General features: G+C 45.1%; 1 protein-coding gene and 1 pseudogene across 1 annotated transcript; both read right to left on the bottom strand.

The window, feature by feature from the left end:
• Positions 1-2852: 2852 nt before the first annotated feature.
• On the bottom strand, positions 2853-6493 carry LOC112673397 (antileukoproteinase-like). The gene is made up of 4 exons (XM_025469041.3): positions 5505-6493; positions 4443-4604; positions 3925-4074; positions 2853-3091 (listed from the first exon to the last, which is right to left on the bottom strand). The coding sequence occupies exons 1-4, from the start codon at positions 5776-5778 to the stop codon at positions 3069-3071; spliced, it is 609 nt and encodes a 202-aa protein (XP_025324826.1). The 5' UTR covers positions 5779-6493; the 3' UTR covers positions 2853-3068.
• Positions 3158-3274, bottom strand: LOC112674303 (U4 spliceosomal RNA; annotated as a pseudogene).
• Positions 6494-16288: the final 9795 nt, after the last annotated feature.

The raw sequence follows: 16288 nt of genomic DNA, 5'->3' as shown, positions 1-16288 counted from the left end.
GTTTCCTGGGGAGTATTCTGAGAGCAAAATCTGTGAGAGGTAAAAGAAGCAGGACTGCATAGAAGGACAAGTGGATGTGCTATGCAGTTACAACAGAGGCTCAGCCGAGGCCCCCGTGAGCTCAGGAGCTGCAGGGACCCTTCAGAGGCATCCCTAATCAAACGAGGGAGGTACGCCTTTGTGCCCCAACACTGACCAGTCAGCAGAGACAGGTTGCCCCAGGAATGGGGTGTACCCTTGGATGTAGCTGCTCACTTTGGCCAGGGAAATTCCCAGGGAGAGACTCAGCTATGAGCATCAGCAGCCAATCTTCCCAGTGCCTGAAGGCATCGGCACCTCTGTCCTGTGGGAGGATCTGGACAGCACACCACAGCAACCACTATATCATCTGAAAAACAATAAACTTGAAAATAAAGAAAAAGAATGCAGGGCTTCAAGTTCCACAACTGACTTGCTGTATTGTCTTTTTGGGCCTCAGTTTCCCCATCTGTACCCTAAGAAGGTGTTACTAGACAGACAGTCCCTGACTTTCTAGTTGTGGCTAACTGGGACACTCATAAGTCACAATCACCAGGCAAGCAGGTGCCCTGAAAGCTGGCCACAGCCCCCAGGGAAGATGAGGCTAAGGCGAGGCCAAGAGGTTGAGGGAGTTCATGGATCTCAGGGAGTTCTTAGAAGAAGATGAGGTAGCCTATCCTGCTGGGGCTTTCCTTCAAAAGTAATCTATGAATCATTAGTTTGTCATTAGCAGAACAAAGTGGGACATTGAAAGTGGGCTGAACCATCCCTTCATTACACAAATGAGAGGTCATGCCCAATGTCAACACTGAGTCAACAGCCCAGCTGGGGACAACCTCTGTTCCTAAAGCCTGGCCAGGTGATTTCTCAATGCCCCTGCTGCCTGTATCTTGAGAGACTGAGTCAAGGTGTGTTTCAGCTGGAAGAAAGAGATACCCCATCAAGCTAACTTTCACAAAAGATCTATTTGAAAAGAGTCTGGATGAGAGAAGATTTTCTCCATCCTCTTGTTAAGAATGGGAAAAAAGGACCTGGAAAGAAGTGACTTGAGTACAGAGTTGTCAATCAGTGTAGGGCAAGTTCAAAATGTATCCAGAGTGCTGGAGGGCCAGACGCTCTCTTAGCACAATAAGGTCAGAATTAATAGACCCCATGTCATAAGATCAGATCCCTTCAGATGAATTTTGAGGGACTTTCAGGGAAAAATTAATCTTGTGGTTCAGATATTTGATTTTAGAGGAACTGGTTGAGAATGAGCTTGAAACAGGGTGGAAGACTGCAACTTTTTCCCCTCCTCCACCCCAAAAGATTGGTTTCTCCCTCCCCTCTTCCAGATCATCACTGCTCCACCACACAGAGTCAAGACCCTGAAATCTGAGTCCCTCACTTCCCCACCAAACACCAGAAGCATATATGTGAAAGTTGCTTGCTATTTAGTGGACTGGGGAGTGTAGATAATGTATTGATACATGGTATTCCTGTAGTGAGGGCTGACACCTTCAAGGAAAGAGGATTTAGTGACGCAGAGAAAGGAACTGCAAAAGAAAGGAAAAGGATTTGAAGAGAAGGAGGGAGATCTGAGGAGGAAGAAACAGTTGGGGAATCCTCCAGAGTTCTGAGGATGATCCAAAGGGATACTCCAAAAGGCCTGGAACCCAAAGCAGGGGCCAGGGACATCACAGTGCAGTCTCAGAGAGCAAGGAGGTGAACACCTGACTCTCCTCCAGCAGCTCTGCATGGCTGCAGATGGAAACGCCTAGGTGAGAATGTTCAGCCCTGGTCAGGGTTTATCGTGCATAAACTTGCATCAGGAACATTCTGCACCTGCAACTGACAATCTGGCCAGAGAGAGCAAAACTGAGGTTTCAGATTCTCCTCACTTCATTCCCCACCCCCAACCTCTCCCAGAGATGGACTAGAAACACCTTCATATGGGATCCATGATGAAATGAGGCATCATGAAGCCCTCAAAGGCAGAAAATGGAGCAAGGCCATCCAGTGGGCTGACATTGGACTCCAAACAGTGGTCAGTAACTGTACTACGCAGGTAGTACAAATTCCAAATTTCAGTGCCTTAGTCCCTTGGACATGCATTGCTTGCTCATGTCATAGTCCCAAGCAAGTGGAGAGGAAAGGCTGTGACCCACTAAGGAATTCAGAATCCTGGACTCCTTCCTCCAGGTCCTTGACATCCTTTCCATGGCACCAGCAGGTGGTTGAGAGAGTTTTATGGGCCAGGTCCAGAATTGGAACACATCACTCCCGCTCCCATTTCACTGACCAGAGTGTACAACTAGCTACATTCAGTTGAAAAAGGAGGTGAAAAACTCAGCCTAGCCCTGTGCCCAGGGAAAAGCGGACACCATCGATACTGGCGATTGTTAAGGTTAGTTATCTTTAGCGCCATCTGTCACTTGCTACGCTATCTTTCCTCTGGACTAATTCAGTTTTTCCAGATAAGGATCCTCTTGTTCTCTGCCTGATGGCTTTTCACCTCTTCCTGTCATTCGTGACAGTCGTTGGGCTACTCATTTCACATATTATACCACTCATCCTCAGCTTTATGGAACTGGCACTATTATTCTCCCATGTTACAGATGACAGAACTGAGGCTCAGTGGGACAAAGCCCCACAAATTTGCCCAAAATTACAAACCCAGTAATTGACAGACACAGAATTAAAAACCATATCTGCTTGGCTCTGAAATGCTCTCTTTTTTCCATTTCCTAGTTTAGGGGAGAAACCCTACACATGCAGACACATCATTCTTCACCTCACCCCTCATATCCTAGACCAGATGCAATGAGTCAAGGATAATGGAAATGCAGGGAAAATCTTATGTATTTATTTATTCACTAACCAGCAGTCATTTAATCTCATGTGCCAAACCTCATGCCAGGTGCCAAGCATACACAGATAAAACAGGCCCAACTTTAGCCCCCTGGAAGTATCAGTCGTGAAGACACACCTTCATCAAGACACTTTCATTTTTCCCAGGCTTGGGAAAAAAAGGAATACTCAAACCACACACGGACCAACAAGTCTTAATCTTATTGAACTGGCAAGAATACATCTGTGGAGAGAAAATAAAACAGAGCTTTAGCACAGGAACAATCCCAGTGACCCTTACATTCCTCCCACCCAAAGGGTCCTCTTGTCAGTGGGCCCTACATCCCTTGGGATAAGAGTTTTCAATTAGCAATAATCGCGCCTTGGATAAACTTCATTGGCTACGATACTGCCACTGCTCAAAGCTCCCTTGGGATAAGAAGAGAGAGAATATGGTGCTGGAATAGTCAAAACAGCACTGGTCTTCGATCTAGGAATCAAGAACAAATCCAGGTTGTTCATTGACAGCTTCTGTCTTCATTCTGGTAAAATCTGGGCATTGGGCCTCTCCATCGGGGCATCACACTGGGGTTTCTTGTGGTTCCAGGAAACCCAGCCAATCGAGGTCATAACCATAGCAATACTCTCTCATCACACACAGACCTCTGAGTTTTAAAAGTGTACTTTTACATTTAGTATCTCAGAGGATATGCTTGTGTCCATTTTACAGCTGGGAGCACTGAGGCTAAAAAGATATAGTCAGTTGCTCATAGTCACACAGCCAGTCAGAGGCAGAGGTGGTGTGAAAAGATATAATTCTCGCCTCTTGTATCATGGGTCTTTTCTCCTGGCTCATTTTGAGAAGCCTTCCTTCCCAGGACCCAGCACTACCAGTCACAGGTGACCCTGGGGATTGCTTGCTTAGAAAACTGGGGGTGCAAGGTGTTGAGGGGCAGTGGATCTACTTGGGGGGTGGGTAGTGAATGCATAGGGAGATACCAAGTACCCTCCTTCACATGGTAAGAGGGTTAAGGCTGTAGTAGGATCCTGGGGATGTGGATCTGAGCCAGATCTTACCTTTCACTGGCTTAACACAGGAATTCCCACACACTCCCTTGCAGCACTTGAGACTGTTCAGGCAGTGGCTGTCATTCAGGCATTTGTCTGTGGGGTTGGGCCTCTTGCACTGGTCAGTGACCAGGGGACACTTCCCAGGATTGACCTTAACTGGTGAGAACGGAGTCACAACTCAGAGGCTTGCCCTCCTAGACATCACCCTAGCTCCTACCCCATCTCTACCCCGGTGTGCCAATCACTTCTTCTCTACCTCGGCACCCAAACTGAGGCCAGTGCATGTCCTGTTGGAGTCCCCTTTCCACCGAGGGGGCTGCAATTAGGGTTGCAAGTGTCTGACAGAGTGACTTATTAGCTGAATGAGTGGCTAACTCCTGGACTGACTCGCTAAGCATAGCAGTGAGCCCTGGCTCTGCCTCACCTTCCAGCTCAGTTCCCAGGAGCCCCCACCACTTCTCCCAGATGTGTGTCCTTAAGCTGAAATCTCCCTGGTCCCCTCTTCCAGGGCTTTGTTTCCTCACCAGGCTTTGATGGGTCTACAGGATCCACGCATTTGATGCCACAATATTCACGACAGCATTTCTGCTCCTTCGGACAATCCCAGTCACTCTGGCATTGAGGGGGTTCAAACACAAGGCACATCACACGAGGTGTGAAGGGGCAGGCTCCGTGCTTAGCTTTCTCTAAAGAGTAAGAACAAAGGAGGAAGAGGGAGCTGATTCTGAGTCATGACCACAATCCAGGACAAGGAACTGGCTTGGGGGGAGGGGCGGGGAGCGGAGAAACCTAACCCAGGCAACCGACCCCAAAGGAAAAGAGAGTGTTATTAGGATTCCTGTTTGAAGGCAGGTGTGGGGTTGTGCCAGGCTGAGCCAACCACTCAACCAAGAGGGAGTTGATGGCACAGAAAAGAAGGTATAGAGATGGTGGTGTGCAGGTAAATGTTTTAAAAGAGGCCTTTTTGGCATTAGCCAATTTCCATGGTGTAAAGAAGGCCACCATGGCTGATTTCAAGCTACCACATGATGTCAACTAGCTTGCAAAAGTCTTAAAAGTGTAACCTCCCGCTGTCGTGAGCCAGTATAAGCCAGCTCCAGCACACAGCTGGACAGAGCTCATGGTCAGGTGCGGGGGGTTGACTGGGAGGGAAGCCAAGAAGGACCCCGGATAGTAGGAGAGGCAGCTCATCAGAGCCTGAAGGAAAGATTCCAGATCCACTGAGAGCAAATTGACCATTAAAAAGGAAACAGTAAGAGAAGAGAACATTTTGGAAAATTAAACAGAGAGCAAAATAATGCGACAGAGCAAAAGAGCAAACAGTAGAGAAGTTGCTGTAGAGAGGGAACAATAAGGAATACAGGGGCTGGGGTCACCGGGTCCATCTGGTGGAAGATGGGTCTCTGGACACTTCAGAAACTCTTAGCTGAAATCCTCAGAGGGACACTTGAAATTAGGGTCCTTGGGCCAGACCACTGGAGAGGTGGCTTCAAGGTCAGCTGCTGGACTAAGAGGAAGAAGCTACTCCCAAGCTGAACTTTCATGGACTCTGGCACCTGGATACCACCTGAGAGACTCCAACTCACCTTTGCTAGCACCTTCCACAGTCCAGGTCGTGAGGATTTCCAGGGCAAGGAGCATCATGAGAGGGATGACGCTGCCGGGTTTCATAGTGACGGCCCTGGTGCTGTGGTGGCTAGGGCCAGGCTCTCCCTTTATGCCTCCCCCAGAGGGTGTGGTCACCCCAGAAGTGCCCAGGCCCTCCCACCTGCTCTGTCCTAAGCCGGAAATTGGGAGGAGGACAGTAACTCCACTACTCAGAATATTGGTGGCAGGAGCCCAAGGCCTAGCAAGGGACATGTAGAAATCAGAGGAGCAGGAGGTGTCAGCAGACTGGTCGGGAAGCCGTATGGAAGCACCTGCCTTGGGCCTTTGGCCTGGAGCAGGAGAGGGGCTCAGAAGGGAAGGTACAGGGCAGAACAGGAGGACATTTCAAAGGAATCTCTCTGCTTGCCTTGACTTTCCCTCACATGGTCTTGCTACCAATTCCCTGGGGTCATTCCCTTTCCCAGACTTCACATGACACCTCCGCCTGCGCCCTCTAGAACTTGTTTCCACCTAATACCTGCAGTTCCAGGCACTCTGCCAATCCCATGGAGCTTCTCAAAGAGCCCATGTGTCATGACTGGTGAAGAGGGGACAGCAACCCAAACCACGGCTTTGGGCCCCAGTCTTCCCAGCTGTGAGGTGGGGTAGTCATGTCTGCTTGGGCCACCCAGCAGGATTGGAGGTAAAGAATGGGGGGATAGAAGGGCATTGCAGGGAGTGAGCACTCTGCCCCTGAGCACCAGGTGGAAGTGAAGTTGATGGGAAGCCCATTTTGAGTCCCTTTCCCTGAGATGAACCGATAAAACTCTTCCCAGCAGTCAACTGGGCAGGTGAGCCAGGAGTGCCGCTTGATGTGCTCAAAAAGTTTTCCCACACCCCAAATTATCCCCACTGCGCTCTCATAACTATAATGAAGGTTCTTATTTACTGAGCATTGGCTATGTGGCAAGCAGTTCATGGGGAACATTTCTAAATATCAAAAGGAAGCCTATTACAGCGTAACCAAGAAATAAAATGCAGGGGATAGAGAAGCCAGAATGTAGGGGAGGAAAGAAGGGAGCCCCCACGATGGTGTGACAAAAGATCCCGGTGACAGCTGAGTGCGGGAAACACAGGGCCACCAGTCCAGACTGGAAAGGGTCAGAGGCCTCCAGGAAATTCATCTTTGGGAGGTGAAGTGAATAGCATTTGGCGCATATGAACACAGAGAGGAGATTTTGGCAACCAGTGAAGAGTTTGTGGTTGAAAAGTGTTATGTGCCTACAAAACCAAGCAAACACAAACTTGACAATTTTTCATGTCAAAGAAAATAAGAAGTTGTGCCAGAAAGGAAAAGTAGTTGGTTTACTATCTACTTCAGCTGTGACGAGTGTTCACATAGTCACAGTAATGTAAACAACAGTGCTGAGCTCATCAGATTGTCACATAACTCTCTCTCTCTCTCTCAAATAAATAAACACATTTTTTTAAAAATGGGGTGCCTGGGTGACTCAGTCTCTTGATTTTGGCTCAGGTCATGATCTCAGGGTCCTGGGACTGAGCCCCACATTGGGCTCCCTGGTCAGTTGGGAGTCTGCTTCTCCCTCTCTCCCTGCCCTTCCCCCTACTTGCTCTCTCTCAAATAAATAAATAAATCTTAAAAAAAAAAAAAAAAAAGCCCTGTCATGTAACTAATGGAAGGAAGGGGATGGAAGGGTGAGTCTGTATATTTTGCATAGGGAGCAGAGCAGTGATCCAAAATCTCATTTCCAGTCATGGGAAGTCAATAGATTATATCTAAGACTTTGAAGTCATGTGTAATAAAACATGAATATTACTTAGGGACAGGGGAATAAGTGACAATGCCTTATCTAAACTAAAAGTGATTTCCTCTGGGGGCAGGGGGTTGTGGTCAGCACCTGCTGTTTGTCACAACAACCTTTGTGAGATTATGTGACTCTCGAATCTCTCCACATGTATAACTTTGATAAAAATACAGAAAAATATGTAAAAAGAAAGCCCATTTTCTCACTTAGCTTACCACAAAGAGCTACAATCATCCAGGTAAAGCACTAAGTGTTATTCTTCTTCCAGTAGGGCTCCTTTGGACATAAGACTCTCTCTGAGTTGGGAGACCCTCCTCTGCTCCCCATCTTGCCCTGTACTTAGTGGTCTCTTGATGAGATCTAATGGTCAGTGCCAGTTTACAAGGATACTTTTCTGTGAGAAGATAAGGTCCTAAAGAGGAGAGACTGTGTGTCTGTTGTCTGTAAAATTCATCCGATTTAGTGTGTGGTTCTGAGTCATGACAAAGGCCTGCAAGTCCTGTAACCACCACCACCACAAAACCAAGGGAGAGAACGGTTCCTTTGCCCTTTTGAAATTCTCGTGCATCCTTTGGAGTCAATCTTGTATTCCAGCATCTTCAACTCTTGGCAACAATTGATGTGTCTTCTGTCCCTATAGTTTTGCCTTTTTTGAGGGTATTATATGAGTGGACTTGAACAGGCCTTAACCAGTTGAATCTGCTGCCTTTTTAAAACGATTTTATTTATTTGAGAGAGAGAGAGAGAGAGAGAGAGCAAAAACATGAACAAAGGAAGGGGCAGAGGAAAAAGCAGGATTTCTGCTGAGCCAGGAGTCTGATGCTGGGTCTATCCCAGGACCCTGGGATCATGACCTGAGCCAAAGACAGATGCTTAGCCAACTGAGCCACCCAGGTGCCCCTTGAATCTGCCTTATTATGCTTAGCAGAATGTCTGTATTCCCAGTTTGTTACTTTCTACAGCTAAGTAATATTGTGTTGGATGTAGGTTGTGGTGTCTATGTGGGGGTGTCTCTCGATCAGATGCAGGTCCCCAAATGTGGGGCAAAAATCAGGTGGAAGATAATGGAGCGGGCATCAAAAGAATTCACCCATGGTGGAACAAAGAAGATAAAAGCGTATTGAATACACTGCAAGGGAGCGGCGGGTAGGATAACAGAGGAGAGGCTGTCTGCCATGGGGTAATGGGTGGGGGCTGCTTTTAAAGGAGGGGGAAGATGGGATGCCTGGGTGGCTCAGCAGTTGAGCACCTGCCCCTGGCTCAGGGCGTGATCCACGGTCTCAGGATTGAGTCCCACATCAGGCTCCCTGCCTGGAGCCTGCTTCTCCATCTGCCTATATCTCTGTCTTTCTCTTTCTGTGTCTTTCATGAATCAATAAATAAAATCTTTTTAAAAAATAAAGGAGGGGAAGATGAAGAGATATGGCCACATATGGAATCTTCTCTTTTTTAGTAATCGTGCCTGGTTGTAAGTAAGCCCATTGGTTTTTTAGGGCCCACGGATATTTTGAGGTGGGTCGCCTAAGGGGTCTGTCTGGATTCCGTTGTTCAAGCCTGTTTGCCTAAAAGGGGCCTCTGCAGAAATGTCCAATTTGTTTATGCATTCCCCAGTTGAAGGATTTGGCGGTTGCTCTGAGGTTGTGGTGATTATCAATAAAACTGTTCTAAGTATTGGTATACAGGTTTTTGTGTGCATATGGTTTACACATCTCTTGGGTAGTATCTAAAAGTAGGATTGATAGGTAGTGTGGTAATAATGTATGTTAACTCTAATAAACTGCCAAATTATTTCCAGAGTGGCTGTACCATTTTGCATTTCCACTAGCAGGGGATTCCCACCAGAGCTCTCATTTCTTTGCCTTAGTGGCAGCACTTGGTATTGATGTGTGTGTGTGTGTGTGTGGTTTTTTGTTTTGCTTTGTTTTGTTTGCTTGCTTTTGGTCATCCTAATAAATATGTAGTGTATTTCATTGAACTTTTATCTTATATTTTCCTAAAGACTAATGACAAAGTGACTATTGACTATGACAAAGTGACATATGACTATTTCCATATGCTGCTTATTTGTCATCTGTGTGTGTTCCTTGGTGAAGTGTCTGTTCAAATCTTTTACCCATTTTTATTGGGTTGTTTGTTTTCTCATTACTGAATCTTAAAGTTCCTTATATATTCTATATACCAATACTTTAACAGATATACATTTGGCCAATAGTTTTCCCCAATTGGTGGCCTGTTCTTATTTTCTTAACTGTTTTTCAAAGAGCAGAAGTTTTTAATTTCTATGAGATACCACTTACCATTTTTCCTTCATCATGTTTTTAGCATTCTATCTGAGAAATCTTTGCATAATTTAAAGTCACGAAAATTTCCTCCTTCTGTTTTTTTTCCTCAAAGTTTTATGGTTTTGATGTTTGCAATTATGTTTGTGATCAATTTTGAGTTAGTTTTTGTAAATGATGTGAAGTATGGATCAAAGTTCCTATTTTTATGTACAGATGTTTAATTGTTCTGGTATCATTTGCTGAAAAGACTTTCTCTGGTGAATTCTCTTTGTGCTTTTGTCAATGGTCAATTGACTGTATGTCTCTTTATGCACTCCCCACTGATCTATGTGTCTGTCTTTTGGCCAATACCACAATGACTTTATTACTGTAGTGTTATGGGCTGAATGTTTGCATTTCCTCAAAATCCATATGTTGAAGCCCTAATCCACATTGTGGTGGTATTAAGAAGTGGGTCCTGTGGGAGATGTTTAGGTCATGAGGGTGAAGACCTCATGAATGGGATTAGTGCTAATATAAGAAGAGATATGAGAGAGATTATCTCTCTCTCTCTCTCTCTCTCTCTCTCTCTGTCTGTCTCTCTCCTTCTCTGCCATGTGAGGACACAGTAAGAAGGTGTCCATCTGCAAACTGGGAAGAGGGCTCTCACCAGACACCAAATCTGCCAGTGCCGTGATTTTGGACTTCCCTGGCTCCAGAACTGAACTGTACGAAATAAATTTCTGTTGTTTAAGCCACCCTGTCTGTGATATTTTCTTATAGCAGCCTGAGCAGATTAAGACCTGAAGCTTTATAGTACATCTTGATTCCAGCCCAAATTGTTTGGGCTGTGGTTTATCATCAGGTTTTATAGCTGACCCTGGCTGTGCTCTGTCTATAATCTCAGGGCACTCACCATCTCAGTACCTGCCGGTGGCATCTAATATAAGTACCTGGGCTACCCTGCCTGAGGATTTTCTCTCAGCCCAAGTCAGGGGAGCCAGGTGCCTCAAGGAGCAGAACCAAGTCAGAGACAGACAGGAGGTGGAGGATAAATACCGCATCTTTTCACCCTTGGATGGAAATTCCAAGGCAGGTTCTATACTACATTCCAGAGTTTCCAATAGTTTTGAGCCCCAGTTGCAAGAGACCAGCAATCTTCTAAATTTTGCACCCTTTTTGGCTTCCTTCGGCCCTGTCTCACAAACCTCTTCTCTGAATAATGTTCCTTTGATCAACTCTCAAATAAATTACTGGTCCTCAAGTTATTGCCCCAAGGTCTTACTTCCAGGAGCACTCAACCAAAAAAAATATATCCCAGCACCTAGCTCAATGGGGCAATTGTCGTCAGAGCAAAGACAATACCTCTCTATTTAGTCCAGGAACCTGACATGGTACATGTTGAATGAATGAAACAATGAATTATTCATTGAACAAACTAACAAAGAAAGCCAGAAAGAGCCATTAGCCAAGCTTGAATCCTGCCTTCCCAATTCATGGTAGTCCTTGGAGACACGAACCATGTCCAGATTTGTAATGTTCCTTTTCTTATATTTGGAAAAGTTTCTCTGAAATATGCCAGCAATCTCCAAGGGGAAGGGTGTATCCCTCCACCACTTGAGATTGTGACCTGGTGCCAACAAGATGGTGATGGGTATCAAGACAGAAACCTGATGGATGGAGCTAGAAGATAGAGATTGAGAAATGGGGTAGAAATAAGGGAGGGTCACATCAACACGCCCTTCCCTACCGATAATCTAATTGATAGCAAGAGCTGTTAGATCTCCTCTCATTGGAAATGTGATTTGATTTGAGAAATCAAATCACAGGAAATGAGCCTCACAGCTGATTTCTTCCTGCTGGGGTTTTCCCTACGTGGCTCTTCCTAGATGGGTCTTTTGAAACTTACAGAAGGTTAGAATGCCCTCTCAACATCCCCACTAATCCATTGAATCTGTGGAAATAAACTTGCACAATGCTATGCCATTGAGATTGTGCAATTGCTTTCTCATGCAGCACTAAGTACATAGATATTAATTATATTATGATTAGCTGAGTGCTTGAATATGTATATATAGCCTCATAAATAATCATGTATGCAAATCAAAAGAGAACATGTTTTCATACAGAAAATACATGTTTTCTGTAATAGATATTTTTTCAAGTAATAGGTATTTTTTAAATTTCAATCTGAGGTGGATATAGATACAAATATGGATAGAGGTATTCGAAGCCCTTCATAGCCTTTTTCAACCTGGTTCCTCTGTGAGAGAATGAAGCCCCGGTGTCTAACAGTTACAAGTGTTATTGGACAGAGGACTGGTTCTCAACTCAGGTTCGACTGCTTGCCACTTGAAAATTGATACTCGAGAGACAAATGATGCTGGGAAAGCAGAGGCTGATTTATAGATGAAGCTGGAAACCTGGGAAGATGGTAGACTAATGGCTCAAAGACCATCTTCCCAGCCCAGGGGAAATTGGAGGGTTTTAAAGTGGAAGGCATGGGAAAAATAAAATAAGACCAAATCAGAGAAGGAGACAAACTATAAGAGACTCTTAACTCTAGGAAACAAACTGAGAGTCCCTGAGGGGAGGTGGGTAGGGGGATGGGACAATTGGGTGATAGGCATTAAGGAGGGCACATGATGTGATGAGCACTGGGTGTTATATGCAACTGATGAATCATTGAACTCTACCTTGAAACTAATACTACACTATATGCTATTTAATTGAATTTAAATTTTAAAAAGTAAAAAAGTCATCCGAAAAAGGAAGGGGGCTATATGCAGGAGAAGCACGTGCCTGGGCTGCTTAGTTGTATGTCACCATGACCCTGAACAGATTTGCTGGCATCAGTGAAAGTTGTTTTCAAATATAGTCAGGCCTCCTTATCTTCTGGGAAAATCTGGTCCTTCACTCCTCAAAGCCAGTGGTCTGCAAATCTCAAGCAATACTCTGTTAGTTCTGCTACAAAATTACAGAGAGACTTAAAGTCTGACCGTACATTATTGATTAAGTTACAGGCAAGCAGAAACTAATATACCACTGGAAGGAGTACAAATTGGCCCATTCAGTTGGCAGAGTTACTTGTTTTCTATAAGAACACCTAGCCTTGCCAAAAGGTAAAATCTAGAAGCAATTTGAATTCTAGGTATATAGTTTAGGGGGAAAATCTGCCCAGGGGTATAAGGAGTCATGGTGTCAGAGGGAGTCTTTTTGCTCCCAGCAACTCCCACGCTCCAGGCCAGACTCTGAACAGACCCTGGGTTATGCAGAGAGAAGCATGAGCTTTTATTCATTCTCAAATCAAATCACATTTTCTGTGCCCAGCCTTTTTCTGGGTTCCAGGGATACACTAAGGAGCAGGCATAAAGAAGTATCCACGGTAGGACCAAGGCTTCAGCTTAGAATGCCCAATATTTGGGATTGTGTGGAGAATGGACTCCCTGAACCACTCACAGTGGCAATCCTCAGCTTCACCACACTGGCCATCATCTATCTAGAACATTAAGTCAGAGCTTCTACTCAAACTGGGCAGCCCAGGTGGCTCAGACATACTCCCAGGGGAGGCCCCCACAAAGAACCCCCTCCCTCCCCTCATGTCCCTGGGATGCCCACCGAGGTGGAGCTTGCAGCTCAGCCTCCACCCTCAACTGTGGGCAGAGGCTTGAATCCAGGGACTCAAACTCAGCAGGGAAGTACGACCTCCTTCCACAGCCCAGAACCAGGACATCAAAGTCCCAGGTATGAGAAGGAGCACAGGGCAAAGGAAGTCACAGGACTTCACGGTGAAGTCTATGTGACTCTAAGGGTACTGGGGGCCCCGCCAATCACACCTTGGCATGGGGCTGTGGCCTCACTGGAGCTGTCTCAGCACCCCCAGCTGCCCAGGCAAACCAGGAGGCTGAGGTAGGGACTCCCAGCGCTGAGGGGATCTCCCCCTCCCGCTGACAGCCTGAGGCCTCTGGGAGCAGAGCCTATGAATCTGACTACTCCTTACAGACATGTTCAAACACTGTTCTAAATGCTGTTGCCAGATAAAATATAAGACTCAATTAAATTTGGGGCGCCCAGGTGGCTCAGTTGGTTAAATGTCTGCCTTTGGCTCCGATCATGATCCTGGGGTCCTGGGATAGAGCCCTTGCATGGGGAAATCCCTGCTCAGTGGGGAGTCTGCTTCTCCCTCTCCCTCTGTCCCTTCCCCTCTCGTGCTCTGTCTCTCTTTCTCTCCCTCTCTCTCAAATAAGTAAATAAAATATAAGACTCAGTTAAATTTGAATTTCAGATAAATACCAAATAATTTTTTTAGTATATGTATATCTCATAAAAAAATTCATTTTTTAATCAAAATACTGTTTATCTGATGAACTGAAGCTCCAATTTTGCTGGTCAGCCTATATTTTATTTGCTAACTATAGCAATCCTAGCCCTAAAACCATCTTTCCTGAGTTCCTCAGTCCCCCAATTCTGAGCATTTCTGTGATTCTATAGGGCACACTGTTTATTTTTCATCAGTGTATCATGATCATTATTTTTTAATTTTTTCCCCTTTGTGAGTTTTCTACCATTCCTTTCCTTCTTCATGTGTTGTTAGCAGTGTTAACAACCTGGATAGCTCAGTTGGTTAAGCACCTGCCTTCAGAACAGGTCATGATCCCGGGGTTCCAAGATGGAGCCCTATGTTGGGTTTCCTGCTCAGCGGGGAGTCTGCTTCTCCCTCTCCCTCTGCCCCTCTTCCCCACTCATGCTCTCTCTCTCTAACTCGCTTTTTCTCAAATGTATAAACAAAATTGTAAAAAAGAAGAAAAGTGTTAACAACAATAGTATTAGAAGTTAAAAGAAACCCTCCAGGGTGGGCATCTGTCTTTTGTCCTCTATGTGAATGTAAGTGATTTCAGAAAGAAGAGGACAGAATGGTTTCATCTGCAATTCTGAGATCAGAAACTTATTTTAAAAACAACAAGCCACTAAAAGCAAAATATAGGTCTCCTTAGACAAGACCACATTCATTTTTGTCTTCCCCTCCCAGAGGAATCGCAAACTACAGAATACCAGCAGGGCTGAGGGATTTGAGAAATTCAAAACCTATAAAGAAGTAATCAATTTTCTATTTGCCTCCAGTGAATTCTATTATAAAAGTTTCCATAATTTGAGCACCTGGCTGGCTCAGTCTGTAGAGCATGAGACTCTTGATTTGGGGGTCATGAGTTCAAGCCCCATGAGTTGGGTGTAGAGCTTCCTTTAAAAAAAAAAAAAAAAAAGAGGCAAACCAAGAAACAGACTCTTAACTATAGAGAACAAACTAATGGTTACCAGAGGGGAGGTGGGTGGGGGATGGGTGAAAGAGGGAGTGGGGATTAAGGAGTGCATTTGTGATGAGAACTGAGCATTGTATGGAAGTGTTGAATCACTATACTGTGCACCTGAAACTAATATTACACTGTACATTAACTAACTGGAATTTAAATAAAAACTTTAAAAAAAGTTTCCATAATCAACTAGGAGACTTTGGGCAGATCCTCTGGGCATAAGACATACACACCAGGTTTGGTCTGGAGGGAAGAAGGAAAATGCAGAAAACTAGTATTACTGAAGGCCTCTAGGAGCCAATTACATAATTTGTGGGGCTCAGGGCAAAACATAAATGCAAGATCCTTTGTGCAAAAACCATTAAGGGGCAGCCCGGGTGGCTCAGCGGTTTAGTGCTGCCTTCAGCCCAGGGCGTGATCTTGGAGACGTGGGATCCAGTTCCACATCAGGCTCCCTGCATGGAGCCTGCTTCTCCCTCTGCCTGTGTCTCTGCCTCTCTCTCTCTCTCTCGAATAAATAAATAAAATCTTAAAAAAAAAAAAATTAAGGATTTTAAGATGGCAGCAGCAGAGTATTATTCCAGTGTGACTGTTCAGGTTCCCAACCCATGAAGCTGGCCCACCTTCTGGAAAATCCCAGTTCTACAACTAACGATCTCCATGATGCTGGAAAAATCACTTAGCCTTCTAAGATAGTCTCCTCTTGTCTGAAAGGAGGGGTTTACCTTCATCAGTTGGTAGAGTTGTCTTGACATAGAAAGTTGTCAGTGGATAGCGGGTGTTATTTTTATTGCCATTGGGGTCCTGCATACGTCACCCCAGCAGGTGCTGCTGGGCTGCATTTGGAGCCTCAGGCCATTGGGTCTGCACTGCACCTGTTCTGGCCCTTTCACTACCTGTCTGGTCTTGGATCTGTTTGTCTCTGCTCCAATTGGCACATGCCCTCTTTGCCTTGGATAAAAGTCCCCTCCTCACCCAGGCCCATCAACCTGGCTGTCCCCAGGGTCACCTGACCTTGCCCAGTTATTATTATTTTATATCATGCTATTTAAAAAGACTATTTGTTTTTTAAAAGGCAATTATGTCTATTCAGAGATAGGACAAGTAGAAAATTCTTCCTTTGGCTCAAGATCTGAGCAGACATGGAGGTTCCAGGAAAGAAACCTAGACCAGTGTCACAGAGAGATTTGGAAAGAGTGGAAAAAACAGGGGGTCTGATAGATAAAATCCTTCCAACAACACTATATGTTAACTACACTGGAATTAAGATTAAATTAAATTAAAAATATAAATAAATAAATAAATAAATAAATAAATAAACAAAATTATTCCCAGTAATTGGAGGGAGACAGCTGTGCCCCCAAGAACTCCTCCCATCCTCACAGCC

This window comes from Canis lupus, chromosome 24, assembly GCF_003254725.2.
Source record: "Canis lupus dingo isolate Sandy chromosome 24, ASM325472v2, whole genome shotgun sequence".
In the NCBI taxonomy this organism is placed as follows: Eukaryota; Metazoa; Chordata; class Mammalia; order Carnivora; family Canidae; genus Canis; species Canis lupus.
This window is presented reverse-complemented; position numbering and strand designations above follow the sequence as displayed.

Excerpts from the sequence above, each read along its gene's own strand:
- LOC112673397 (XM_025469041.3), bottom strand. The coding sequence starts at position 5,778 with ATGTCCCTTGCTAGGCCTTGGGCTCCTGCCACCAATATTCTGAGTAGT. Across the intron at positions 4,605-5,504 it reads TGTGGAAGGTGCTAGCAAAG|AGAAAGCTAAGCACGGAGCC; the intron begins GTGAGTTGGAGT and ends CTTACTCTTTAG. Across the intron at positions 3,092-3,924 it reads CTGTGTTAAGCCAGTGAAAG|ATGTATTCTTGCCAGTTCAA; the intron begins GTAAGATCTGGC and ends TTCTCTCCACAG.